This window comes from Populus nigra, chromosome 18 (genome assembly GCF_951802175.1).
Source record: "Populus nigra chromosome 18, ddPopNigr1.1, whole genome shotgun sequence".
Lineage (NCBI taxonomy): Eukaryota > Viridiplantae > Streptophyta > Magnoliopsida > Malpighiales > Salicaceae > Populus > Populus nigra.
This window is the reverse complement of record NC_084869.1, coordinates 9,128,675-9,145,212: the sequence shown is the minus strand read 5'-3', so window position 1 is coordinate 9,145,212 and position 16,538 is coordinate 9,128,675. Positions and strand designations below refer to the sequence as shown.

At 32.0% G+C, this 16,538-nt stretch overlaps 2 protein-coding genes across 3 annotated transcripts; both read left to right on the top strand.

Annotated features, from left to right (window-relative positions):
• The first annotated feature begins 1,325 nt into the window (after positions 1 to 1,325).
• Positions 1,326 to 2,135, top strand: LOC133678031 (transcription factor bHLH162-like). The gene is made up of 2 exons (XM_062100180.1): positions 1,326 to 1,661; positions 1,793 to 2,135. The coding sequence occupies exons 1-2, from the start codon at positions 1,326 to 1,328 to the stop codon at positions 1,859 to 1,861; spliced, it is 405 nt and encodes a 134-aa protein (XP_061956164.1). The 3' UTR covers positions 1,862 to 2,135.
• Positions 2,136 to 7,792: 5,657 nt separating this feature from the next.
• On the top strand, positions 7,793 to 12,285 carry LOC133678768 (serine/threonine-protein kinase STY13-like). Of its 2 annotated transcripts, XR_009836040.1 has the most exons (7): positions 7,793 to 8,409; positions 8,711 to 8,832; positions 10,311 to 10,507; positions 10,638 to 10,812; positions 11,140 to 11,274; positions 11,389 to 11,723; positions 12,019 to 12,285. XR_009836040.1 is itself a non-coding variant. In XM_062101258.1 (6 exons), exons 1-6 carry the CDS (start codon positions 8,100 to 8,102, stop codon positions 11,593 to 11,595), a joined length of 1,146 nt encoding a protein of 381 aa, XP_061957242.1. In that variant the 5' UTR covers positions 7,793 to 8,099; the 3' UTR covers positions 11,596 to 11,885. The 2 variants fall into 2 exon arrangements, 1 of the variants encoding a protein (XP_061957242.1); XM_062101258.1 differs by lacking the exon at positions 12,019 to 12,285 and having other exon boundaries at positions 11,389 to 11,885.
• Positions 12,286 to 16,538: the final 4,253 nt, after the last annotated feature.

Genomic DNA, 16,538 nt, shown 5'->3' with positions numbered 1-16,538 from the left:
GCATTTGCAGGTAAGGGTAGTAATAAATAATAATAGAAGAGATTCTTTGCAAAAACCCTAACACCAAACGATAATTAATTAAAAAATATATATATAGTCTAATTAATTTTTGAAAATATATATTTCATTCAATAATGGCAAAAAAAAAATGCAGATAAGAAGCTGAGGGCCTCACGTTCTGTAGCTTACATTTTGGGATGAAAATTCAAAGTATATCAATGCTTATCTTGCCAATAAATAGTTGGTACAATAATTGCTGTGTTTTATGTGCTAGCATAAATTTGGAAGGCTTTCTGTGGTCTTGTTCTCTTGTGTACTGTTATCAACTTGTTCTTGCGAAATATAGTAGTAAATACTGCTTTTGAAATTTATCTCAAAAGGAAAAGAAAAGAAATCTCTGCTGTCAATAATTTACTCGCATATGTTCTAATAGCATAATCAGGGAACACTCGATCGAGGACTGGACATTGAATTGAAGCTTGGAAAAGGAAGCGCAAGCCATTGTTCTTTCTAGCTAGTAGATAGCTGTTAGCAAGTGATCTTGACTGATTGATACCAATACCTTTTCTATTTAATTATATATTCAGGATTCAAACTTTATTTATACATAAAATAACTTTTTAAAATTTCCTGATAGCATAAATTATAATGTAATAAAAAATATTAAATAGCCTTTTTATTATTTGTTATAATAAATTAATATTTTTCTTTTCTTATATTTCTTGTATTTTTCTTTTACTATTAACTTCATAGTCTTCTTAATATGCTTTCGATGGTTATAAAAAAAAAAAAAAACTTTTTCCCGTAATCAAATAATCCCAACAAAGAAGGCATCTTCTCTCTTCCTCAAAAGCAAACCATGCAATGCCTCTTGCTGCATTAATTATCTACGACGCCATTGGATAATTTAGGCATGAAGATGTTTTTCAAAATTCTTGGTGAAACCTCAAATTAGAATATTGGATTACTTTAGACATCTGTGTAAGTTTCTAAACTGAAAGAAGAATTTTTTTCGTGGTTATTCCTTTTTTGCATGTCAACATGTTAATCGATCGATGCAGTACCCATAAACCAGTGTGGATTTTTACCAAGATGTTTAATCTAGATTCAGCTACAATATATATATATAATTTTACATGGTGTAGAAATCAGCTGTATGCTAAGTTTTGATTCCAACATTTTTTGGGTATTTTGTTAAGTAATTATAATTTGTATATTTATGTTGAATCAATTCTTGAACGTACTAGTTCAGTTCCATGTATACTGTGAACAATAATTTTGACAACCTAAATTTTGGTTTTGTTTTTTGTGACATATATCAGGACATGCTATCACAACAAGATCAACTTGAGCTTGCTGCCTGCTACATAAAGCAACTGAGAGAAAGAGTAGAGGGACTGAAGAGGGTAAAAGAAGAACAAGCAATCACAACAACTCGAACAAGCAGCAGTGCCATGACTAGTATGATGATTGGCTTGAGATTGCCAGTGGTTGAACTAAGAGATTTTGGGTCAACCATAGAAGTGGTGTTGATTAGTGGGTTGAACAAGAACTTCATGTTTTATGAAGTTATCAATGTTCTTAGTGATGAAGGAGTTGAAGTTATCAGTGCTAGCTATTCAACTGTTGGAGACAAGGTTTTCCATACAATTCATGCCCAGGTGATTATTGATCGATGCAACTTATCTCGCTCACCATATTTAATTTTAACCCAAATTTACTGCTAGTGAATATTGCATGTACGTATAAGTATCTCATGCTTCAATTGTTATTTGCTTGGTAAATCCATCAGGTTAGAATTTCCAGAGTTGGTGTGGAGACTTCAAGGGTATGTGAGAGATTGCAGGAACTGATTTGCTAAGTGTTTATATGTGGGATGGCATATCAGCATCTGAAACATAAAGGTGTCCATCAAATGGAGATGCTTAAAAATATAATTGATGTCAATATTTGCCTCTAAATGCAATGCAATATGTGAGATATTTGTAATTAAGAATGTAATAAAATAATTAAATACAATTAAGTGTAACGGCACTATAAACCGAAGGGTGTAATGGAGTCTAATCCATTTCATTAATTAGTTTCCTTGTAAATCTAATATCTTAACGCAATGCGATTATATATTATGTTTGATATTTATGGCTAATACCTCGATGGAACTGATGATGCCACCACTCGATTTTCGAGTCCATGATTGACAATGCAAACAGGATACTAGGAGGATACTAGGAGGCGCTCCGCCGTGCTAAGCCTCGTAACATACTTATTTAAAGTCATAATTTTATAAAACAGCATAGCATGAAATATAAATACTCAAACTCAAAATATGTAATATTTACAAAACTCAAAAAGAAACCCAATACATAAATCTCAACATAAAATAAATCCATAAATACTGTAAAACATTTTGTATTTGTGGAGATAAGCTAGATTCAATAAGATCGAATAAAAAAAAATAAACTAATAGCCTCGAGAACAAGCGAGGCATACTCAACTCAAATCAATAATGATCAACTAAAAAAACAAATGCTTGCCAATATTACAAAAATATATCCTTCCAATATTTTTAAAAAGTCTTAATGATCTTATTTGATAACAAAACAAAAATTAAATGAGAATGTGATAACCCCAAAGAAAAAAAATAAATAAATTATGAAACTCAATTTCTATCAAATCAAATATTGAATGATGAAATTGAAAAAAAAATCAAATTAAAAAAATGAAAAAAAAATTGACCTGAGTCCACTCGAGTTGATCTACCAAATTCAAAACTTGATCATGAGACCAAGACAACCCTTTAAAAATCAAATTGAATAAAACTATAAAGCTTAAATCTCAAATAACCCAATATTGAAAGTGCGAAACTAAAAAACATTAATTTAAAAAATAAGAAAAAAAAGTCTCGAGTCAACCTAGGTTACTCTACTAAGTTTGTAACCCGAGACATGAGATTGAAACAACCTCATCGAAATGAAAGTGAAAAAAATCATGAAACTTAATCCCTAACTAACAAAATTTTGAAGGATGAATATAGAAAAAAAAACTCAATTTCAAAAAAAGACCTAAAAATAAACCAAAGTTAACTCGAACTAATTTTTAAAACCTATGACCCAATTCATGATGCTGAGACTAACCCAATAGAAGACAAATATGAAAAACAATTCTCAATTAAACAAATGTTGAATGATGAAATTGAAAAAAAAAAACCCAAAACAAAAGAGACATGAGCTCCCCCTCTAACCATGCAAAACGGTCCCTAAACTTGGAAAAAAAAGTGACCAAACATTTCTTTAAGTTTCAAATTCAGATTGGAAAACTCTAATTATTTTAAATCAACAAAATTAAATTTTATTTCACCAAACAGAGAATCAATCAAGCGATAAAATATTTCCTTGATCGACACCTTGAGATCCCTATACACTCATATGAAAAATAAATCACTAATACTAATAGTAAATCAAAGCAATTTAAAATGATCGAATAAGAAGATAAAGAATTAAGGGATGAAAGTGTAAAGAATCCTAAGAACAAAAAAACATTTTTCCATTAATTGAGGAGGCTTAGTTTATACTATTATATTGGCTCACGCTTCGTAGTGGGTTAATATCAATTTTTAAATGTAAAAAATTATTAAAAGTATGTAGAATGTTTTAATAGTGTTTTAAACCTAACCAAGTGGGTTAATTTTTAAACTTCCACTTAACTTTTTGCCAGACCCAAACATCTTGGGTTTAATAGCCATGTCAACCCACACGACTTGCATCTAGCATGGCCTGTTCAATGCCTTAGATCTAGCAGTCAAGCCAAACTCACTCGTCTTAGGTCTGACACGGCGTGACAAACATGCTAGACCCAGGCGTTTGGGCCTAACAACCATGCCAAACCCATGCGTCTAGGCATGACAAATATGATAAACCCAATCATGCCAAACCATAGTTATCAAACTTAGCCTGAGGGTTGACCTGACCAAGGGGCTAGGTCCCGGGTCACACGGGTTGACCCGAGTCGACCCGGGTCAACTCGGAAAGATTGAAAAATATTTGAGGTTTTAATATTTTATTTGAAAAAAATAAGAAACAATCCGTACAGATATAAGCTAAAAGATTATTTCAAAAGGTTTTTTAATCCCATATTGAAAAGATATGATCTTATTCTATTAAGTTGAAGTATTTAAACCAAAAAGATTTTTTATCCCATATTGAAAAAATACAACTTTTTTCTTGTGAACGTAGAATATATATATATATATATATATATATATATATATGTGTGTGTGTGTGTGTGTGTGTGTGTGTGTGTGTGTGTGTGTGTGTGTGTACACATATTTATTAATGGGCTTCAAATCTCATATTGAAAAAAGAAAACACTTTTCTAGTATTTATATAATGAACTTTGATATGGGTTAGTAACCAACTGAAAATGATGAAAAAAGAAAGGTATCTGGGTAGTGGAAAAACACATTTGAGAAAAAAAAAACCAGGTCTCTATCGGGTTCTACCGAATCATCTAAGTCCCAAGTTGACCTATCGGGTCAAGCCAGATTTGATAACTATGCTTAAACAATAAAAAGTGAGCTTAGGAGCGTTAATTCTAACTTATTCCCTTCTTCAATAAAACCAGTTAATTAATCCTTAAAATTTTAAAATGTAGATTTAGATTCACTTTTACACTGTTATTTTTGAATATTTTTTAATTTTATTTTTGACCCAAATGTCTAGGCTTGGGAACCATGACAGACCCAAGGCTCTTGGATATAGAATGGTTGCTAGACCCAAGTATCTTGTGTCCGGCACCTTGGATTTGTCGGACCCTCCTATTTGGTCTAATGTTATTGCCAGACCCAGGCTACTTGGATATGACATGGTTGTCATGCCCATGTAGTTTGGGTATGGCGTGGTTCTCATACCCAAGTAGCCTGGATCTGACAATCATGCCAGACTCATGCATCTTTTTTTGAAAAATATAGGAATTCACTTATAATTGTTCTAAAAAAATTATTTTATATTTATATTTTTATCTTTTTAACCAAATATATTTTTATCTTTTCTATATTTCTTTCTTCTATTGTGGGATATTAATCACACGTATCTCTAAAATTCACTCATTTTTTTTCATTGATCTGTAATTCTAGTGAAGATATCATCTACAAAATTGCACAAATTAATATAATCAAAAGGACAATAAATCTTTTATGTATACAATATTTTATTTCCTATAACATAATTTATCAATTCAAAAGTTCAAAAGTTTTATCTTATGATCATATATTTCAAATTTTTATATATACTAATAGTTATAATGTAGAATAAACTCTCATTATAATAAATTTTGACAATTAGATCATGCAATAACATCTTATATTTAAAAAAGCATGAACTTTTTAAAAACTGTCCAACACTTGGTTGGAAAAATAAAATTAAAATTTTCATCCATAATGTATATAAAAAAGAGAAGTTTATTTTTGAAGACTTGAAAAAAATCACTTAGAACTTAAAATTTTTTCATTCTTTGCTCTTCAAATATAACAAATTTATAAAATAAGTTTCACAAATAAAAAAGAGTTTGCAGTTAAGTTCTATTGTATATGAATCAAAATAATACTTGAATAAACCAGTGTTTGTTTTTGTAGTCCAATCATGCTTTTGAGAAATTTTAAATTTTTTGACCTAGGCACTTGGGTCTAGCAACCATACAAGCCCATGCGCCTGGGCTTGACATTCATGCTAGACCCGTGCGTCTGGGTCTGGAAACCATGTGAGAACCATGTTAGACCCGCGTGTCTGGGTCTACCAGACCCGCGCTTGGGTCTAGAAACATGCTTGCCCGTGCCTGGGTTTGCCAGACCCGCGCTTGAGTATGACAAACATGTCTAATTTGATAAACAATAAACAAATAGACAATTATGCACTTTAGTTGTTAGGAGAGAGAAAAGAAAGAAAGAAAAAACAAACAATCGATCACCGGCAGCAATTCAAGCATTATCTGTCTACATGCGCTATACCATGGGAAAAAGAACACGGTTGTGCATTTAGTTACACGACAGATGATCAAATTTGGCCACCGAAAAGCATCATACGCGCCTCCTTACTGTCATGAGCACCGCCCACTCAATGAGGTGTGAGGAACACGCTCTCACAACTTTTTGATTAAAAAATAACAAATACATCGTGAAAAATACTAAAACACCCCCTATGGTCCTCTTAAATACACAAAATATCCATGTAAAAATACCAAAATACCCCTAAAATGCAAAAGGTTTTTTTTTTTTTGTCTTTTCTAAGACTAAAAGTGTTATTTGACTATACTTGGAAATTTGAAAAACCTCAATACTCTTGTGGAAGAAAGCCAAAGAAATATTTATCTGCTCGTGAAAAAATGAGAAATTAAAAGTGAAACTACTATTACAATTCACAATAAAATGTCTTTTGATTTACAATTATTTCCCCGCGTCATTGAGCTTTTGGTATAATATATACAAAAATATCTACTTAGAATAATAACTTGATTTATGAAAATGACCCTATCACCTAAAAAACTTATCTTGATTTACATTATGATCCCTCTTATTTGTTTTTTCAAATTGATCCAAGAGGAAGATGGAACATGATGTTTGATTGAATTACAGTATATTATTTTTGTAACTTTTCCTTTGAAAAATAAATAAATTAAGGTATATAACTCAAAAATATTTTATTCTTATAAATTACACGTGCTTTTTTTTTCCCTATCACATATATTGTCAGACCAACTTATTCATTGAGGTAAACTATGTTCCCTCATCAAATAATCTTAAAAATGTATTTTCTAAATGGATCTAAATAATGTATTTAAGGGTATTAATCAAGTGTTAATTTCAAGATTTGAACTTAAGAAATCAAAAAAGAAGGGAAACCTCTTTGATCACTTGTAAGCCTTGAGGTGAGGGTATAAAGTATATATAATTTTTTTAAAAAAGGTCTAAATTTATCGGTTTAGTAGCTAATAATTTATCAATTTAATATGTTTAATTTGAAATGAGATACATGCTCATGGAGACCGAAAACACAAATGAAATATTGGGGACTTAATTGCAATTTTTTTTTATAGTTGGATGACTTATCAAGTACTTAGAATTTTATCAAAATCCCATGGCATCATCTTATGATGGAACCCTTCTACTCTTCTGCAGTTAAAGATCGTAGAACCCCCTAAGCTAGGGAGGCAAGTTATTTTGGAGTGAAGTTTTTATGGAACAAGAACAAGTTTTAATTATTTGGTCTGCAATTTTATAAAAAGATAAACATTACGACTCAAATCTCTCCTATTGTAATGTTTAATCATTGGACAACAGAAGAAACACAGATAATACATATAAAGAAAAGGGGCCTTGAAGATTTTATAAATATTTCAATAATGTAGAAGAAGAACTAGACAATGACTCTTGGTTAAAGAAAACTCGTGTGCTGATGGAGACCTGCTCATAGGTATAGTGTTTTATCATTTATGTGGGTTTGGTTAGTTCATAGTATGCGAATACAAACACAGAAAAAAATATATAAAACAGAAGTCAAAACCTTCCTTGAGATGAAATGACACGCAACTTATAAGTGAGTGGCTTGTATTTTACTTGAAAAAATCATTAAAATATTGACATAAATATTTTTTAAAAATATAGTGCAGAAAATACACTGATTAATCAAAACAATTTATAAAGGGTACTGGAATTTCACGGAACCATGAAGTCAAATTGGTCTCAAAGCAGTAATTAATGGGGGAGGAAAAGAGGAGAGCACACAACAGAGGGAGGGAGGGGTGGGGGAGACCAGTACTAATGCTAATAAATCAATAAAATGAGTGGAGAAGCGAAGAGAAAGAAGGCAAGGCAATAATACTGGGTCAGATTGAGAATTCGAAGAAACAACAACAGCACCACGTTATGTAGAGTAGAGGAGGCAATGGCATGTGCCCACATGGCTTATTGTAGCTGGACACAAGAACAATAAATACTCCCTACGTTCTTATCTGTTTTTAACCTAAAGTACAAGACTGCCACTCGGTTTTTCTTAGAGAGAGAAAGCGAAAGGAAAGAAAGCAGAAGTCTTTCTTTTTTGGGCAAAAAAATGAAGGAAAGCAGTGATGGGTTTGTGAGAGCAGATCAGATTGATCTCAAAAGTCTAGATGAACAATTGGAGAGGCATCTCAATAGAGTATTGACTCTTGAAAACAAGAACAAGAGAGATGATGATGATGGTGATGTTGTTGTTACTGCTAATCCCACACCTACGCCTTCCACCACTAGAACCGCCCCTTTCAAGAAGCAGAGGCAGGAATGGGAGATCGACCCTTCTAAGCTCTCCATCAAGACTGTAATCGCTCGTGGTACTTTTGGCACTGTCCACCGTGGCGTCTACGATGGCCAGGATGTCGCCGGTCAGTTCCCCTCTTGTTGTTCTACTTTTCTTTGTTTGTGTCTTCCTTTTGTCTTATGGAAAAGATTAAATTTTTTATTTGCGGTAACTCTCGACTGATCATTAGTTTTGAAGGAGGTGATGGTTAATTCTTTTGCAATCTGTGATTTCTACACGGGTTTGAATTGAAATTGCTTATTTCTAAAAGTTCATGTGATCCCACTTGTTGGTTAATGCAGAGGTATTGGAATATGGATCTAACCACTAGAAGTATCACTTGTTCTTGTTTTACTAACAAAAGTTCTGTCTTTGTGCATTATCAGTTAAACTGCTTGACTGGGGTGAAGAGGGTCAAAGGACAGAAGCTGAGATTGCGGCACTAAGGGCAGCTTTTACTCAAGAAGTTGCTGTTTGGCATAAGCTTGATCATCCAAATGTTACTAAGGTCGCCTTCAACTTTTCAAAATTTTCTTTTTTATATGTTTGTGATCATCTATAAATCTGATATATATGTTTGAGATAGCCATTTCCTTAATTTACGTTCTAACTGTTTGGAGGACTTCCATATATCTTGCCTTTATTGTGAAGGTTGTGATTTTGATTTTTTTTACTTCTATCTATTCATATGTTGGCTATTGCATTATCGGATTCAGCTACTGGTTTCTTTCTTTATTTTCTTTTCCTTGTTTTTGCTGGGTTGGGCAGTTGGTTAGAGTTGGTCCGAGGGCCATGATCTGGTCCTCAGCCTAATGGTGGCTATCATAAGCTCTTCGCACATGTTACTTGTTTCCTTAAGAAAGGGATAGAAAGAATAGTGGTTGAATGAATTTAGTAACTGTTGAGGATTTCCTCATCAGTTTTAGCCAGTTAAGAAGATTTGTGGTTCACGTTCTTTCGTTCTTTCTTTTTCTAAATTCTGGTTTTTCATTGACCTTTTTTAATGTGGTAAGAAAACATGAAAATTGTGTTTGTATTGTCCTATTTGCTCATTGTTTATCCGTTGCTTCAGTGGAGGACTCGGGTGCTATATTTCATACTGCCTGTGTATATACTTTAGTCGGCAGTTGAGTTTCAGTAGGTTGCTCCTTGTGTCGTTTTGCCGGAGCATTTGTTGTGTGAGGATATAGAGAATTTTTTATGCGTTTGGCTAAATTGTGGTATTTGTTCAACTCTACTTTGCAAGTGAGTAGTGAAAAAATGAATTGATTGCTTTAGATCTTCAATCATAAAACTGGTTGGGATTCTTTGACACCTTGAAAAGTTTTTTTTTCACACGCTAATTCAGAGGAGAAAGGGTAGAAGAGTAGAAAGAAGTGATGAGAGAAGAGGTGTGTAGAAATTATAGAGAAATTGTACCTGGCTTAAATTATCATCAGATGGCCAACTCCAAAACATGTGATGGATTACGAGTCAAACAAATAAGAAAATAACTTAACTCACTGATTCTCTTTCCAAACTGAAATTCCAAAAATCATTATTAGGTCCTCCATCACTCATGCTCCTATTTTCTAGGTTAGCATCAATATGCTTCGATTTGTTTCTGCAACTCATTTGTAAGATTGCGTTTGGTATGTCTTTGCCTAATCCAAAGAATAAAATTTGTTTCAAGTTCAATGCACCTTGCTCCATAAATTAAATTACTGTCTTTTTCCTGTTGTCCAAGTTGATCCCGCTCTTTCTTGATACCTTGGCTTTCCCTTGGCTTTGATGATGTTATATCACCAAAATCCAATAATCAACTCTTTTCAATTGCTTTAGATATGTTATATAAAGACTTGTTGCTGATTGATAACATCAGTTTATCTGTTATTTGAAATTATGAACATTCCAGACCTTGACCATTTTAATTCAAGTGGCTTAGACATGATAGTATAGCTTCCTGGTGTTAACTTATTTATACTGAATTTGGTCTTTGTAGTGCAGTTTATAGGGGCAACAATGGGCTCAGCAGAGCTACAAATACAAACTGCGAATGGTCAAATTGGGATGCCAAATAATATATGTTGTGTTGTTGTGGAGTATCTTCCTGGGGGTGCCTTGAAATCATACCTTATAAAAAACAGGAGAAGAAAGCTAGCTTTTAAAGTTGTCGTTGAGCTGGCACTTGATCTTGCAAGAGGGTATTAGCATTATCCTCTTTTTTCTTTTTATTTCATTTCTTTTTGCTAATTATATCCAGGCAGTTCAAGAGTGATTACTTATTTCTCAGGCTAACAAGTGATATGAATACAAATTGACTGTTTGGTGTAGGTTAAATTACCTTCATTCTCAGAAAATCGTTCACAGAGATGTAAAGACTGAAAACATGCTATTGGATAAGACACGGACTGTAAAAATTGCTGACTTTGGTGTTGCTCGTATTGAGGCGTCAAATCCTAATGATATGACTGGGGAGACAGGAACACTCGGATACATGGCTCCTGAGGTGAAGAGTTTACCTTCAATTTATCTCATGACTCACTGAAAACACAATCAGTAGAATCATTTTTGATAAGTGTTAGGATGTTTATTATGAAGGGGATGTGTCACTGGCAAAGGCATAGTTTCCATCTAAAAACCACCTTGTTCTCACCAATTTTCATGTTGTCCCATTTTGTGTAAATGATTGAAAGATATGGCTTTGACATAACTCGAGTAATTCAACATTGAGAACTTGTTTTTCTTAGTTGACTGAAAAGAAACATTGATAGGTTAAAGATCAGTGTCTCAGTATATGGTTGGGATCGGTGTCTCATTATGTGGCTGGTTACAGGTTCTCAATGGCAATCCATATAACAGGAAATGTGATGTGTACAGTTTCGGCATCTGTTTATGGGAGATATATTGCTGTGACATGCCTTATCCTGATCTTAGTTTTGCAGAAGTAACTTCAGCTGTGGTCCGCCAGGTCTGACACATTCTCCTATCTCATTCATTTCTGGCAATGCCACCCAAGGTTTTGCTTAAATAAATAAAAGGAAATAATCCATTGTTTAATGTTTCTCCCATGTTGCAACTGTAGAATCTAAGACCAGAGATTCCAAGGTGTTGCCCAAACTCTCTAGCAAATGTAATGAAGCGTTGCTGGGATGCTAACCCTGACAAGCGCCCTGAGATGGATGAGGTTGTCTCCATGTTGGAGGCCATTGACGTAACAAAAGGCGGAGGCATGATCCCTCCTGATCAACAAGGGGGTTGTTTTTGCTTCCGCAGGAATCGAGGCCCTTGAAGGATATGAACAATTGTGATAGTTTGTTTCAAGGTTTTTGACGGTCCAACATAAACCTTGAAGACAAAGGAGATATATGATACATGTTGGATATAGGGTGAGGGGCTGTCACATCCAACTTTGTCGAGGTAAAGTTATTTAGCTGCTCTATTCTTGTAATATTTTTTGGGGTGGTTTTAAGATGTGTATTTTTTCAAATTGCCTCGCATGCTAGACTGGCTTGATTACTTCATGCATAAGGTCTATATAGCTACCAGCTAATATAATTGCTAGAACTCAGTTGATTGGTACTGCTCCTTCTATTCCCTTGGTGTGTCCCTTACGTTAAATATTTTACTGTTCTTATATTTTTCAAAGATCCTCTCCCTGCTTGGCAATGAAACGAGATGACATCTAAAATTTCTATGCTCTTTTCTTTTTTAGGGTAAAAATAGAAGGGCGTGTTAATAGGGAAAGGACATGGTGTGTGTATGCACACTTCCAGTTGGTGGTGTTGGTGCATCAAGACAGATAATTGACCTATCGAAATCTTTTAATTAGTTTTGGTTGAAATTATGATTGCTTAGTATGCTAGGAGACTCTGGTTACAGGTCAAGATGCTAAACCACCTCCTGTCTACCAACTTATCTCTTTTTGTGTTGTTTCCATGGCCACAGAACTAATAGCTCAAGTAGTGCTTTTGATAAGAAACCATCACGGCTGGACTGGAGCTCTGTTTTTTATTTTATTTTTTAGGCAGACCCGCAATTTTTTGTCGAAAGGGGAGAGGTTTTGATCATTTTTTGATGATAAAATTTGGGAAAAATCAACAGATCTATCATTAAAATTTGGAGCTAGACTCCAATCTAACATTAAACTCGGGTGAGCTAATTACGCCGAGGAACTGTGGAGCAAATAGAAAAGCTGAAGGGAGACTAGTTAATAAAACGATAATAAAAAACTGATTTTTTTCCCGTAATATGGCAAAAGAAATAAAAGCAAGGCCCTTCGTAGTGCTAGTCGAAGATTAATCTGGTTAGAAATCAAAGGTTACGATAAGGAAATCAAACTAAACTTTCTAATGACTTTTTGTTTCTTTTTTCAAGTATGATAAAGCCACAGCCATCCATCCTTGTGAGATCACATTAAGCCCACAATTAGGGCTGTTGACAGTTTGGTTTGGTTTGGACTACAGAACCAATCGAATTGAATAACTTATTTTTGAACCAAATAGAAGTCTGGTTCAAATTAAACCGGTTTGCTTAAGTAAAATTTAGTTTTTTTGTTATAAAACTAGAAAGCCTAATCCCATGAGATATGAGCTTTTTGGATTTTTATAAAATAAGCTTATATTATATTGGGTTTTTAAATTTTTTTATTGGGTTTGGTTTATAGGCTTTATAATTAAAATGTTTAAAATTTTCTGTTTAGTTTGTTATAAGGCATTTTAATAAAATTAGTAAATTAATATTTTTTTTTATATAGTTTAACTCTCCTTAAGAACCTTTGAAATATATATATATATATATATATATATATATATATATATATATATATGCTTCACATCTTGGTATTTTTAATGTGCAAATAAATTTTTGTCAAATGAAGGCTATGAAAATCCAAATTAATGCAATATATAAAATACATAATCAAATTTAGGTGCTTCAAATTAAAAGAGATGTTCACACTAGAAAAGTTAATATTAGCATACGAATACATTAGCAACTAATAATAAATTATCATAAATACCTGACATAGTTTGAAGAAAAAATTCCAGCAACAACAATATCCAATAATATGATTGGTCTCCTACCATTCCATATCTCATATTGATTCTTATCAATAAATTTTAATGGAACCTTTTTTAAAAGGTAAACAGTGGTTTATATGATATAGTCCTATAAAGAAGAGGAAAGTTTGTACAATTCATCATGGATCATATCATATCCAACAGAATACAATTTTTTCATTTAAAAACTTCATTATATTGTGGTGTTTTAGGAGGTTATTGTGAGACAATCTTGAAAATTCTTGTTGAAGTATTCACCACTTCGATCCGATTAGAGTATATTAATACTTTTTCTAATTTGTTTTTCAACTTCATGTCTGAATTCTTTAAACATTTCAAATGATTCAAGCTTTCATCAAATACACATGACCATATCCGATATAGTCATCAATGATGAAACATGTATATCCACCTTTGACACGAATTGTTATTGGTCGATATACAATTCATTAGATCTTTCACTCTTTCAGTAAAAAGTGTTTTGATCATTTTACCTAATAAACAAACTTTATAAATTTCATACGATTATAATAAAAAGGATCATATATCCTTCTTTATGTAACTTAATGATTATTGTTTCATTGATATGACCTAGTCTACGGTGCTATAAATAATTTGAATATTGATGATGTAGTATGTTCCTCACTATTTATATTAAACATGGATATTTTAAGATCAAATATATACAAATAAAATTTGTATATGTACCGGATCTATAATAGAAATTACTAGTGGGGGTGGCCCGCACTACGCTGCAGGCTAATTGTTTTTGCCATAAAAAATATCAAAAAAATACTAATATTCAAGAGCATTAAATCTATCTACAAAGCTAAACCTCTTGCCTTATGTCTGGCTGCAATGTCTGATCCAAGAGTAATATTTATAATATTAATTATAATACCAATAGTAATATTTTTAATATAAATAATACTATTTTTAATATTAATAATAATATTAAACTTATCTAACCAAGTTCTTATAGTGTTTTATTCCTTGAAATCAAGTTTATGGTTTTTCATTGATAGTAATAATATTTTTTTAAAAACGTTATTAATGATAATGATAATTGTCACACCTGGACATCGCGACGACCGATTAAAAAATAATCTTGATTGGAAAAAAGAACAGATATCTGGTATCTTGTTCTTTTAGGGGAAAATGTCTAGTTCAAGGAGTCGCCACCTAGTATTATGGTTACTATGAACCCTAACTAATCAATAGAGATTCTATAGTACGGGACTGGTTATGCTAAAGGAAAGATATTATCGTCCCTTAAACGTCCTACCTGAGACAAGCTACATTGCTAAGAATTTGTTCTCTTTTTTCTTTGTCTAAAATATCACGCAAATCCAAAAAATACAATACTCTTAACTCTGGTGTCAGTGAATAATTTCATAAAAAAAATGAATTTGAAGAAGAAATTTTCTATGCCATTTTTTTTCTTGTTTATCCTTTATTATTATTTGCCCTTTTTAGATGGAAATAAAAAAAGGCATTGCACGACATATTTGCATTTAACAGTAATAGTCTACAGATTGAGAATATAACTAAAAAAAAATACAAAACGCAAATAAAAAAAATAAATCAAAGTGCTCGCCCACAAATAAAACAACAAAGATCCCAAAATATTTTTGAAATTTTTTGATATAAAAAAGGGACTCGTTTGGCCAAATATCAACTAGAGTGAGCATAAAAATTATGGTCAAGGTATAAGGGTGTGTTTTACCAAACACACCTTTAATAAACACAATTTGGATTGGCTAGGCCTAAAGCTAGACTCGACCTAATTTTTTTTTTTTAAAAGGGGGCTGGGTCAAGTCCAACCCAGCCAAACCAACCCGGTCACTAGCCCAAGCTAATGACCCAGCTAATCCAAAGAGCAAGCATGCGTGAGCTGTTCACACATGCTTGCTACAGCTCTTATGTAATTAAAATGCCAAAATGAGGAGAATGAAAGCTTACCTGGTTTGTAGAACCTTTGAATAAGAACCAAGTGGTGCAGGGCAACATTTTCTTCTTTTGTATTCTTTGCTACTCTCTTTAAATGAGAATGAAGCTTGCTTAGTTTTCTTCTTTTCCACAGTACCTATGTAATTAAATTTTCTTTGGCTTTTGTTTGGCTCACCTGGGTCTCTCTCTCCCTCTTTTTTCTTTGAATTTCCCTTTTTGTATACACTGAGATCTATATTTATAGTGTAAAAGTTTCATCGTTTGCAAGAAATAAAGTCTCAATCAAACTCATTCTCTTTTTTTAAAGTTTAAATTTGATTAAGAATCGAATTTGAAAATAGACAACTATCATTATCTTGAAGATAAGGATAGAATGGAAAAAGCACATTATAGTCCCTAGTCTCCGTGCAAGCTGACAAATCATTTTTTATCAAAAAAAATCTTTGATCTTTTAATTTTACATTTTACCCCTATAAAATTAAATCAAAAGCCAATGGGTCAAAATTGGGTTATAACAGTAATGATAACAATAAGAATAATACTAATGATTATAAACTTGGATCTCGCGCCTTAACCAGATCCAAGTTTTTGGGGTCTGGTTCCCCTAATAATAATAATAATAATAATAATAATAATAACAATAACAATAACTTGTCTGACTTAAGTTCTTTTAGTTTTTAATCCCTTCAAATCAAATTTATGGTTTTTCTTTAAAAGTAGTAATTTTTTTAAAAAGATTAATAATAATAAAAATAATAACAATATTAAAAATAAGAATAACACTAATAATCATAATAATAAGAATAACAACAATGACAACAACAACAACAACAATAATTATTTTTAATTTTATCTTTCAAATCAATTCCATGGTTTTTTTTTCAATAGTAATAATATTTTTTAATTTTTTTAATAATTATATTAATAATAATGACAATAATAATATTAATAATAATATTAAACATGTTTGACTCAAGTTATTATAGTTTTTAATTTTACCCTCCAAATCAAATATATGGTTATTTTTCAATATTAATAATTTTTTTTAAATTATCAATTATTATATTAGCAATATTCATTATAATAAAAATAATGAAACTTGCATTACCAATAAAAATAAAAATAATAAAATAATCATTATATTAGCAATATTATTCATACCAATAATAATATTTTTTTAATATTAATAATAATATTAAACTTGCATGACACAGGTTTAAGTAGG

Coding starts and splice junctions, on each gene's coding strand:
- LOC133678768 (XM_062101258.1), top strand. CDS start 8,100: ATGAAGGAAAGCAGTGATGGGTTTGTGAGAGCAGATCAGATTGATCTC. Junction 8,410..8,710: donor CGATGGCCAGGATGTCGCCG/GTCAGTTCCCCT, acceptor GTGCATTATCAG/TTAAACTGCTTGACTGGGGT. Junction 10,813..11,139: donor TCGGATACATGGCTCCTGAG/GTGAAGAGTTTA, acceptor GGCTGGTTACAG/GTTCTCAATGGCAATCCATA.
- LOC133678031 (XM_062100180.1), top strand. CDS start 1,326: ATGCTATCACAACAAGATCAACTTGAGCTTGCTGCCTGCTACATAAAG. Junction 1,662..1,792: donor TCCATACAATTCATGCCCAG/GTGATTATTGAT, acceptor TAAATCCATCAG/GTTAGAATTTCCAGAGTTGG.